The 12,185-nt window shown below is 48.3% G+C and overlaps 1 protein-coding gene across 1 annotated transcript in view; it reads right to left on the reverse strand.

The window, feature by feature from the left end:
- Positions 1-444: 444 nt before the first annotated feature.
- LOC104280752 (unconventional myosin-VIIa-like) overlaps positions 445-12,185 on the reverse strand; it is a gene marked incomplete at its 3' end in the record, with an annotated part of 19,920 nt that continues 8,179 nt past the window's right edge. Inside the window, exons 4-10 of the mRNA XM_009878500.1 lie at positions 8,252-8,436; positions 6,714-6,835; positions 5,036-5,178; positions 4,816-4,929; positions 2,689-2,842; positions 1,992-2,068; positions 445-564 (exon numbers count right to left, since the gene is read on the reverse strand). Coding sequence (XP_009876802.1) covers positions 445-564; positions 1,992-2,068; positions 2,689-2,842; positions 4,816-4,929; positions 5,036-5,178; positions 6,714-6,835; positions 8,252-8,436 — 915 coding nt within the window. The remainder of the gene's footprint in view (positions 565-1,991; positions 2,069-2,688; positions 2,843-4,815; positions 4,930-5,035; positions 5,179-6,713; positions 6,836-8,251; positions 8,437-12,185) is intronic.

The raw sequence follows: 12,185 nt of genomic DNA on the forward strand, positions 1-12,185 counted from the left end.
TGGTGGCTGCTGAACTGTTTTATCCCCGTTCCTGTGATGTTTGGCTTTATTTACTGCTGCAGACGTGCCTAAATCCTGAAATTCAGGTGTGGGTGTTACAGGTGTTGGTAGAGCTGCTCTGATTTCTAGCAGCTGAGGAGCTAACCCTGGGGCTTCAGCTGGGATGTTTTCCTGAAGCTGAGGTGAAGTCATTTCAGAATTCTGGTTTCTTCCATAGGTCATGTTTCAGCATAGACAGGCTCAAGCCCAGACTGCAAAGCCTCAGAAGGCCAGGCTATCTAGATTCCTTCCATTCTCAACGTTTTGTGCATCCCATCTGCTGACCTGAGCCCACAAGGCCACCAAGTGAGACACTTTTCCTGTGTGGTGGATGCTTGGGTCTCAAAAGTGGCAGATTTCTTCAAGCTTATCAACAGGAGCAGGAGGGAATGCCCAAAGACTTACCTTTACGAAAGCGTCCCTCACATCCAGCGCTTGTTCCATGCTGAGAGGGGTGGAGACAGTCTCACCCCTGGTGATTATAGTTCGGCTGGTAAGGCAGTTCATCACGTCCTGAGGGTCAACCTGGCAAAGGCACCACCAAACACAGAATCACACAGAATAACAGAATGTTAGGGCTTGAGAGGGACCTCGAAAGATCTTTTAGTGCAACTCCTCTGCCACGCAGGAACATATCCAGGTGGGTTTTGAATGTCTCCAGAGGAGGAGACTCTTTATAACACAAGATTTCCTTGCAGTAACCTGGTCTACTGGCCTGAACATACATGACCAGAGAAGAACAGTGCAACCCCCCTTTGGCTGGAGGTGACTTTCCTTAGCTGTATGGGGCAAATAAGTCATATCACAGGCCTTTACAGAAAGAGTAATTAACGCTTTTATATGGTGTTTTACTACGGAAAGTGCTTGTGACTTAGTGTGAGATGTTAACGAGGCGTGTGGAGAGAAGATGAAAAAGCAAAGCTCACAAAGCTGTATCCTACCAACACAAATGTAGCTTTGTGTCTCCTTGACCTCTTTTCATCTCCTGAGATCAAGCCAGGGAAATGTCCACCCCGTGAAGGACACGAAAACAGCTTGCAGAGAGCTGTGGATCACACTCTGGAACCAGCAGTGTCTATGGAGATGAGATATTGTCCCCGAGGGAGCTCTGTCACCTGCTGGGGAGGCCACTGAAGAATGCTCCAGCCACTGTGTGGGTGGTTTGAGTGAGGGTCATCTCACCTCACTTCAGTTATGCACAGTGTAAGTGGCATCTTATGAGTCTTAGAAGTCTGATGAGTAGCAGCTGAGGGGAGCTGGGATTGTTTAATCTGGAGAAGAGGAGGCTGAGAGGAGACCTCATCGCTCTCTACAACTACCTGAGAGGAGGTTATAGTGAGGTGGGTGTTTGGTGTCTTATCCCAAGTTGCTGGTGAGAGGATGAGAGGAAATGAGCTCAAGTTGCACCAGGGGAGGTTTAGATTGGATATTAGGAGAATTTTTTTTACTGAAAAATTGGTAGAGACATTGGAACAGGCTGCCCAGGGCAGGAGTGGAGTCGCCATCCCAGGAGATGTTCAAGATGTGTAGACATGGCACCTGGGGACATGGTTTAGTGGCCATGACGGTGTTGGGTTGACGGTTGGACCTGATGATCTTAGAGGTCTTTTCCAACCTTGATCATTCTGTGATTCTAAGATCTCTGTCTCGGCTACCGTAATGAACTCTTTTTATAGCAATGAGGGAAACACTTTATTTTAGGGACTGGTGCCCTTTTTAAGATGACGTGTCACCAAAGTGTCTGCCTCCACTAATGCTGAAGGGGAGCTCAGATACCCAGCCCAGATGGGTCCACCTTTGTGTTGCCAGTGCCAAGTATGGCTAGCCGGAGCTTCTCCAGCCTCCTAGAGCTGGTGGTGCCGGGAGAACCTGGCTCCGATGAAGCTTTGCTGTGATACCAGGAACATGAGAACAAGCCTGAAGGGGGACAGAAGCACATCAGAGCCACAGACCTCCAGCAACGCCGCTTCGGTGATCAGTGACGCCGACTGAACGACCTCGCAGGCATCCAGGTTGTCGTAGGTCCGAGCTGGGGGAAACAAAGGCAGAGGGAAAGCTGTCAGAGAGGGACGTGGCTCTGCAGAAAAGGTGGGTGGGGGTGAGGGAAAGGGTATTTTTCCACTGCCTCAGAGTGACGGCCAGGCAAAATCTGGGTGTCAGAAGGGAGAGAAAAGTTCCTGTGGCTGCAGGTGTCCTGCTGTGCTCTGCTCTGCTCTGCCAGCCACCCTGATAGGGTAAAAACTAGAATAGGTAAAAACTAGGATCCTCCACAGAGGATTTAAATCACTGTGTCATTTCTGACAGCAGGGAGGTTCAGTACTTTTGCAAAGGCACATCCAATCCCTCAGGCAGTTGCCAAACACTCTATGAGTCTCTCCTTGCAAAACCTGAGCCTACTGAGTGGCTTTTGGGTGTATTCAACCTCCCTAACTCAGGAGAGGTGGATGCCACTGAGCGTACTGGAATCTGGCAGCCCTGCAGAGTGGACTTATTCCGCTTTTCTTGTCCTTACATGCAATCATAACCACCTGAGTCCCTGGCACCGTGGCAGATGGTTTGGGTATAGCCCTCCATCCCTAAGCTCAGCTGCTTCCCACCATGAAGAATAAGGAGTAAGCTGGACCAAGTCCCCGTGTTTTGTCCTTTTACCTTCATACTGCAGGTTGCCCATGTGCAGGATGGCAGCCAGCAGCTTGGAGATCTCCCAGTTCTCTGTGTCGGTGAACATCAGGACCTTCATGGCTGAGCGGATGTTGGCATACTCCTTGCTGTCATCTCTGCCGTCACAGGTGGTGCAGTTGCCCTGGGGAGGCAAAGAAGTCACACAGCGCATGGGGTAAAACTGAGAGCATTGGGTATGGACGGGAGTAGAATCACAGAACCGTAGAATCATAGTGTTCAACCTGTGGATCCAGCTTTGTTTTTTGGTGAAAAAAGCTGGGTCACAGCCTTGCTGATGATGAGCCTGCCTTAATTACACCAGCTTCTACCAGCTCCTCTGGATTGCAGCACTAGTGTGTCAAGAAGGCCAAGAGCAACCTGGCCTATATCTGCAATAGTGTGGCCAGCAGGAGCAGGGCAGGGATTGTCCCACTGGACTCAACTGTAGCGAGGCTGCACCTCGAATCCTGTGCTCAGTTCTGGGCCCTTCCTGACAAGAAGGACCTTGAGGGGCTGGAGTGTGTCCAGAGAAGGGCAACAGAGCTGGAGAAGGGTCTGGAGAACAAGTGTGCTGAGGAGCAGCTGAGGGAGCTGGGGTTGTCCAGCTGGAGAAGAGGAGGCTGAGGGGAGACCTCACTCTCCACAGCTCCCTGACAGGAGGCTGAAGTAAGGTGGGGTTGATCTCTTGTCCCAAGTAACAAGCAATAGGACAAAAGGAAACAGCCTCAGGTTGCACCAGGGGAGGTTTAGATTGAAAATTATGAAAAATTTCTTCCTCAAAATGATTGTCAAGCCCTGGGACAGGCTGCCTAGTAGTGGAGTCCCCATCTTTGGAGGGATTTAAAAGCCAGGTAGATGTGGTGCTCAGGGACACAGATCAGTGGTTGACCTGGCAGTGCTGGGTTAACAACTGGACTCGATGATCCTAAAGGAATTTTCCAACCTAAATGATTTTCTGATTCTATTTGGAGTAGGTAGTAGCAGAGACAGCTCAGCACCATCTGCTTCATCCAGCCCTGCATGCTTCCTTGTCCACCACTGCTGCAAGAGCATCAGGTTTTATCTAACACTCTGGTTGTTTCCAGACAAGGGGCCTGGGCATCAAACACTAAAACTATCCAAACATATCCTGATCCACAGGGAAGAGTGGAAGTAACCTGTTCTATACACAGGGGTTAAGGGTTGGCAGTAAGACCATGAGATTTGTGGTGGTGGGACAAAGAAGTCGTACAAACCCTGTGACTAAGTCTCAGGAAAGTCATAGCCAGCAAAGCAGCTCTTGGGCTGTGGAAGAAGCCACTTCACAGAACCAATCACAGAATCACAGAATCAATCACAGAATCACAGAATTGGAGAATGTTAGGGGTTGGAGGAGACCTCTGGAGATCATCAGGTCTAACCCCCTGCCAGAGCAGAACCAAAGAATCTAGGGCAGGTCACCCAGGAACACATCCAGACAGGTCTTGAAAGTCTCCAGAGAAGGAGGCTCTATAACATCTCTGGGCGGCCTGTGCCAGGAATCTGGCACCCTCACAGGGAAAAAGTTCTTCCTCACGTTAAGGTGGGACTTCCTGTGCTCTAGCTTGCATCCATTGTCCCTTGTCCTATCACTGGGCACAAGTGAAAAGGGGTTGTCCCTTCCTTCTTGACACCAAGCCCTCATATATTTATACACATTAATTAGACTCCGTCTCAGTCTTCTCCTCTCCAGACTAAAAAGCCCCAGGTCTCTCAGCCTTTCCTCGTAGGGCTGATGTTCCCATCCCTAATCATGCTTGTAGTCCTCCATAGGGCTCTCTCAAGTAAACCTCTGTCCCTTTTGAACTGAAGAGCCCAGAACTGGATGCAATACTCTAGGTGAGGTCTCACCAGGGCAGAGTAGAAGGAGAGGACAACCTCCTTTGATCTGCTGGACACACTCTTCTTAATGCACCTCAGGATCCCATTGGCCTTCTTGTCCACAAGGGCACATTGCTGTCCCATGGTCCACTCCAAGGTCCTTTTCCATGGAGTTGCTCTCTAGCAGACCACCTCCTAACCTGTAACCTCCCTCTTCCTGGCTAAGAAACTCTCACCACATCATGCCACCAAACCTCTGCTTTGTTGCGCTCTCACCATGGCAAGGTAGTTGTAGTCCGTGGCTTTCCCGAGACCCAGCTTCTTCTTCTGCTCCATCGTCATTCCCCTGAGCATGCAGTAAAACACGTGGTAATTCCTCTCATCCGGGGCCTGCAGTAGAAAAGCGAGCATCAGCTCCTGTGAGGAGAATGGCACCGCAAAGAAAGGTCAACCGACTGAGCGACAGCTCCCACGCCTCGCAGATTTATCACCTTACCTGCCTGCAGACCCGGGACTTTTCCAGCAGGTACTGCTCAATCTTTGCCCCCTCGATGGCTCCCCTTTTGTTGAAGTGGATGTCGATGTATTTCCCAAATCGGCTGGAGTTGTCGTTGCGGATGGTCTTTGCATTCCCGAAAGCTATGGGGAAGAATTGTGGTGTGTTGGAGAAGATCTGGTGCAGGGAGGATCGTGGGTCTGGTCTCAAGGGCAAAAAACCCCCCAAATATTCAAAACATGGAGGCTGAGTGGGTAAAAACAGACCCCAAGTCTATCCTTTAAGTTTGGCTGGCTGAATGTCATCTCAGTATGGGGAGACCTCCCTGATGAGGACAGGCTGAGGGAGTCGGGGCTGTTCAGCCTGGAGAAGAGAGGGATCTGGGGAGATGTTTCAAGTGCCTGAAGAGGCTACAGGAGAGCTGGGGAGGGACTCTTGGTCAGGGGTTGTAGGGATAGGATGAGGGGTGATGGTTTCAAACTGAAAGATGGGAGATTTAGAATAGATCTAAGCAAGAAATTCTTTTCTCTAAGGGTGGTGAGGTCCTGGCACAGGTTTCCCAGAGAAGCTGTGGAAGTGTCCAAGGCCATTCTGGATCTGGAGCAATCTGCTCTGGCGAGAGGTGTCCCTGCCCAGGGCAAGACGTTGGAACTGGATGAGCTTTAAGGTTCCTTCCAACCCAAACCATCCTGTGATTCCATGAAACAGGAGATACTGCAGATGACTGTCCTTGGGAATGCAGAGAGGAGGACAGAGAAGGAGGCATGGGAATGGGGTGACCTTATCCAGGAAGAAGGATTTTGGCTGCAGTCGATGAAATACAAGAGAGTTGAGCAAGAGTGGCAGGAGGATGCTCCTGCGTGCGAGGTGACGCTATGTGGGAAATGACAGAGCTGCTGGTGAGTGATTTGGTGACTGAGAGGGAAAGGGAAATGCTCGTCCTTGAGGGACTAAGCCAACCCGGCTGAGGTTGCTGGTTTTGGAAGGACAAGGTGGGGTTTGCTATTGGGTATCACCAGCACAACGTGTCTGTGAAGCTCTGGTCAAATTAATTTCATGTTAAAAAAAAGTGAAGAATAGGGATAGAATGTTTGCAGTTATGGTCAGATAAACAAAAAAAAATTAGTTAGCTGAATGCAGCATTTAGACAATATTGGTGTTTTGCTTACAGTTATAATGCCAGTACTGGAAGAGGTGGTGAGGTTTTTCAAAAATCTTTTCGTATTTGTCGACTAGAGTTTTTGAAATCCCAGACTACACAGAAAATTAGGTAAAATTCATGTTTCTGTTTCAGGAAAGAAAGCATTGATTTATTTTTTTTTTAGAAAAAAGTATTGATCGAAGTGGAAAACCCACGATTTTTTTCTATTTTAAGTGAATAAAACAGTTGAAAAAAATCAGGGTAGCTGAAATGTTTCACTTTCAGCAATAGTTGTCAAAAATACTGATGGAGAATCAGAGAATATTAGTCTTGAGAAAAATAAATTTGGATGGAAAGAAAGAAAACATGCTATTTAACAAATGTTTACATCATTGCTCTTAATATTTTTTTTAGTTTTTCACTTATTGAAATTCAAAATGCGACGCACGTGACTTACATTTAGCCCTGCTTTGTGTTTCCTGAATCTGATTTATTTTTCCCAGCTAAACAAAATGCCTCGGTTATCTGAGGCCTCACCTTCCAATATAGGATTGGCCTCCAGGACCTGTTGCTCAATCCAGGAGTGCTGACCGCTGATCGCCGCCAAGAACTGCAGAATCAGTTTTGTGCTTTCTGTTTTCCCTGCTCCGGATTCTCCACTGCAAAGACAACATGAATTGAGGTCAGCGAAATCCTGGCTGTTTCCCTCCCAACATCTCTCCCTCAACGCCTCTTCTGTTGGCACAGGTAAGATGAGGCCACTATGGATGGGTCTGCACCATCCCAAGGACTGTTTGTAGGACAGATGGTAGGACTCAGTACCCAATAGCTCCCAGCCAAGATCCAGATTTGCTTTCCAGTCCATTTGGCCCAAGCTGTTGCTTGGGTTTAGGTGTCTCCAGCGAACACCATCGTTCAATCAGTGCTAAGAGGGTCAAGAAGAACTTTCAGACAGTGCTTTTCCACGTATGATCACCAGACCTTGAGCCTCTGCTCCAGGGGCCAACTGGTCCCATGGGACATCTTCATCACCAATCCTGAGCTGCCAAAATGCACTAGAAGGTAGAACAGTGCCTTCCAGTGGCAGGTGCTTTCACAGGTCCCCTAGGTTTGTCCTACCACGGGGCAGGTAGGAGAGGAGAAGATTATGGAGTAGGAAGAAAGACTTACTCCTCAAAGATTTCTCTCCACTGAAAGATAATTTCCATTATCTTGCGATGGCACAAGAGGAAGGGTTGGGCAGAAATCCCTCGGGGTGAGTCTATGGCCTGTCTGATATGGGGGGTGGCCAACAAAAGTGTTTCAAATGATCTTGGTGTTTGGCCACCAGCCTTGGGCAAATTGTCTCAGGGTTGGCTGCCCACTGGCGCACTGCATCACACCAAGCCTTGACTCTTCTCTGGACCTCATACGATGCTCTTTTTTTCTGCATGACCTTTTCAGTCCCACTTATTTGAAATACTGTGCATGGGATGCTCCAGAATTAACTTTCTATGCAACAAAACAAAGGGTAGGCGTGCCTTGGAGAGAGGTGGTGCTCTCAAAGCACCAAGATTGTCTGAGGGCTCAGAACTTGGTAAGATGGTGTTGGAGGGCTGAGGGAACCAAATCTGGTTCACACCACCATTTGGGACAGATAGCAGAGAATTATACGTGTAACTGTGACCAGGCATTTCTTGGTGCCCAAGGTTCATCGTTCTAGAGCAGAGCCACACAGAGAGACACTAGCTGAGCGGCGTGAACAACCAGAGGTCCAGCCATCAAGCTTGTTCCTGGCTCACCCTTGTGCAGAATGCATAGATCTTTGCATCTTTGATGCCTGCAGCAGTATTGAAGTATTTTAAAAAGGGTTAAAGATGAATATGAGATCTATTGGGTTGGATGTTAAATAGCAAAGGATTGATAAAGCATCTTTACCGAGAACAGTGACAGCAAACAGACATCACCTCTGCACTGGGAACATGTGGATGAAAGATCTAATAGGTCATTCAAATTTCTGATTCTATTCAAACACATTGCAGGTGCTCAGCAATCTTTCTTCAGGATACAGCCCACGTGGAAACTCACCCACTCACCTTATGATGCAGCACTGGTCCTTGTTGTTGCGCTGCATGTTGAAGTAGCAGTTGTCAGCAATTGCGAAGATGTGTGGTGGCATCTCTCCAATCTTTTTGTTGGTGTACAGGCGTATCTGCTCTGGTGAGTAGATGGGTAGGAGCTGGTAGGGGTTTACGGCCACCAGTATTGAACCAGTGTATGTCTGGAGGAGAAGCACATGAAGGTTTATGGGGACAGTAGAAGGAAGCTGAGAGGTTTTGGCAGCTTGGATGGGGTGTGGAGGCCAGAAAAATAAAGGGTTTTGTCAAGCTGGATGAAAGATGATGTTCAAGTCAAAGATGCTTGCAGGGTGGAGCCTGGAGCAACATTGGAGCAAAAGTCCCAGACTATGTTAGATCAGTTCATGCTCAGCCCTGCTCATGCACAGCATGGAATCAAGCCTTCATTCATATTCTAGATGCTCCTCAGTTAAGATTCAGAGTTTCAAGTCAAGCTAACATTTTCAAAAACATCTTCAGAGCCAGCACATATCCATACATACCTGTTGCACTGCACAAGTTATGAGAAGCTAGAGATGAAAGAAGCCTGAAGACCATTGCCGTGTGTCAAAGCAGGACCAGCTGGATCTCTGTCTAACCTGTTTTTACAAATCCACAACAGAGCTGCTAAGCCTCCCTCTGCAATATGTTTTCTCCACCATTTCTGCCTAACCAAAACTCTCCATGCTGCACTTTAAACCTCATCCTGTGCACATCACATGGCCCGCAAAGTCCTTACATACTCCTCAACTGTTTCTGAAATTCTGGAAAATGGCCTTTGGTCCATCCTATGCTCTGTGTGGCACTCGAATGAGCAAAGCTGTCCTGGGCTTTAGGCAGAAAACCTCTTTGTGGTGTCTTGCTCTTTCATTTCTGCCCTTCCAGTAGCTGTTTCTCTCAAGCCTCTCACCAAAGGCACTCACGACTTTTGGCATCTTGCTCAGGTGCAGCTCCAAGGTTAGGAGGCTTGGTCACATCCCAAGGTCAAGGCCAAGCATAAGGATTTGCTTCCCCCACTTCATCTGTCTAAAAGTTGGTGTCCAGAGCAAGTGAGTCAACAGGGCTCCACCTCAGGCTAATCAAGGGGCACGAGATGAGGGCTGCTTTCATTCCACAACTTCAAAGGAGCCAAGCTGCCTGCGCTAGTTTATCTTTTGGCAACTAAAGTTGCAAGATCAATCTCACTTTCATTCCCTGGTGGGACCAGTTGTGAACATGCCCGCACTGTTGCATATATTCTTTCCAGGGGAAAAAAAATCCAAAATCTATGTAAAAATAATCCTTATGAGTTTTTATATACACGGCCTAAACCCAGCCATAAACTTTGGACATGAAGTAGCGAAGAGGCACAGGCAAAGAAAACTGACTGACGAATAAAACAAATGTGAGCTGTTCCTCATTTCTGAAGGAGCAAAATAACTGCCACTGCTGGTGAGAGAAGTGGAAAAGGACACTCGGAGACACAAGCCCCAGGTCGAGTTTCTCCCATCAAGCCCAGTATCCCTCAGTCTCGATGGAAAGGGCTTGAGTGCAGTGAGATGATAACGTGTTTGCCATCAGCAAAACCTCCCAACAGCTCAGGCTTCCTGAAAGGCAGCCAGTAGGTGGCAACTGTGTCCTGTATCAGGATGCTGAAAGCCCTCAGGGACTTCTTACTTTCTGGCTTCATGGCCAACACCGGAGAATAACGTTCTGATTAGCCCCAGGTGAGGATTGACTTGACAGTGGTAACTGAGAAAAGATACTACAGTCTTCCTTTATGTGCCAGTAAAGAGAAAAAAAACTCCAAACACCTCTTCAGAGGTGCTCAGGAACAAAGTTGCCATGAATCCAAAGGGTAGAAATTGGCTGTGAAATCATGTCGACTGGATGTTAGGAGAAGGTGGCTTTGAAATAAAGGAGCAGAGAATTCCCAGAGGAATCTTCCACCGGGATAGAGCAGCTTAGTGCTCAGGTGAGTGAGCTCGATTTATGAGTGGGGTTATGGCACCAAGATCGCAAATGGACCCCAAGACTCCTTCCAGTCCTTGGTGAGATACTTGGAATGCTACTTTCCTCTTCATCATCTATTACCAGCTTAATTTTAGGGACATTTCTAACCTTCCTTGAGCCTCAAAACAACCGACTCTTTGCAAAGGTCTCTAAAAACCCTGCTTTTCAGCCACATTGGTCTGCCCTGCCCCAAATGCAATCAGGAAGACTTCTGAAGGAGTTAACCATTAGATACAGGACAGCTTTCTGGATGCTCTCCGTGACCCTTCCCTCGTGACCCACAAAAACACTTTGCCAGCGTGACCTCTTGTACTATTGCTTGTTTGTGCAGGTCGCTCCTGGTTGATAAATACTCACGATTTGCCCAATTCTCACAGCTGACGGAATGCAAAACTTTGTCCACTTGGCTGACGAGGGGTCGAAGGGCACCTTTAAGGAAATATTATCACTCTGGTTTCTATTGCTGGGTGAAGGCAAAGCCCTCCTGTCTCGGGAAAACCAAGCTTCACTGACAGGCAGGGACTCTGCCGTAGCTGACCACAGCGTGACCTACATTTTAATTATCCCCAAACAAATCCTTTCTGAGCCTGCTTCCCTCACTACCCAGCACACCATGGCTGACTTCATCTGGATTTTTTTTGGGGGGGGTTAAAGCTCTACCAAACACTACTGCATTTTGGCAGCCCTCAGAGAGTGGCAGGAGGGATTGTTTTTGTCTCCCAGATAAAGAGATTTAACCTTCAAGCTAAGGTCATTACTGAGAAGCACTTACAGCTTTAACCACATTCACAGGTTGGGGACTTTCCAGCTCCGGGAAGGTGTCACAACTTCACCATGAGGGTCAAGCTCTGCGGCAAAGGGGATGATGCTCTCAGCATGTTTGTGAAGCAGCAGCGATGGTGGTGCAAAGTAAAAGCAAATGCCGCGATGGTGAACAGAAACAAGTGATCCGGTGGAAGACACGACAACGACTGCAGATGACAGTGCCAAGAACCATACTTACCCTCCCGCCGCAGTTTGTCTTACGGGTAAAATGTGAGGGAGGAGAAAAAGGAAAATTATATTTTATTAGAGCAGAGTTACACCCTCCACAAAGCTAAGGAGGTGAGAAAACAAGAGGGGTGTTAAGTCCAGTTGGGAAAGTCATCCTTCACTCAGCAGGCTCAGAAATCCTTCCCAACAGTGAAGGTGGAGTGACATTGAGCTTCACGGCCCTTAACACAGAGCAAATTATACCCCAGAAAAAGACACCTCAGGGGACTGGGTATCCCCAACCCATGTGGTGTCCATACGGTACCTCGGATTTGCACAGCTGCCATCAGTATTCACCACAGTCATCATAGAATCAGAACGTTTTGGGTTGGAAGGAACATTTAAAGATCATCTAGTCAACCCCCCTGCAGTGAGAAGGGACATCTTCAACTAGATTGGGTTGCTCAGAGCCCCATCAAGTCTGACCTTGAATGTCTCCAGGGATGGAGCCTCCACCACCTCTCTGGGCAACCTGTGCCAGGGTCTCACTAGGATTCGTCACAAATCTGCTCCTCCTAGTGCCACCACTCTTAAAAGACAAGAGCTGAAGTTGGGAGCTAAAGTTGGGTTCTTGAGTGTCCAACAACGTGTGTAGACAGAGGTGGTTTCCGTGCCATTCCATCAAGACATACTCTTCATGTCATTTTGAGAGAGCAACGAGGCTGGTGAAGGCACTAGAGAGAAAGTCCTATGAGAAGAGGATGAGGGAGTGGGGGGGTTCAGCTGGAGAAAAGGAGGCTCAGGGGGAGCTCATCACTCTCTGCAACTCCCTGCAGGTAGGATGCAGTCAGGTGGGGTCAGGGTCTTCTCCCAGGACAAGAGGGCCTGGCCTGAAACTGCGTCAGGGGAGGTTGGGGGTGGGTCTCAGGCAGGCCTTCCTCCCGGAGGG

This window comes from Apaloderma vittatum, unplaced genomic scaffold (assembly GCF_000703405.1).
Source record: "Apaloderma vittatum isolate BGI_N311 unplaced genomic scaffold, ASM70340v1 scaffold11331, whole genome shotgun sequence".
NCBI lineage: Eukaryota > Metazoa > Chordata > Aves > Trogoniformes > Trogonidae > Apaloderma > Apaloderma vittatum.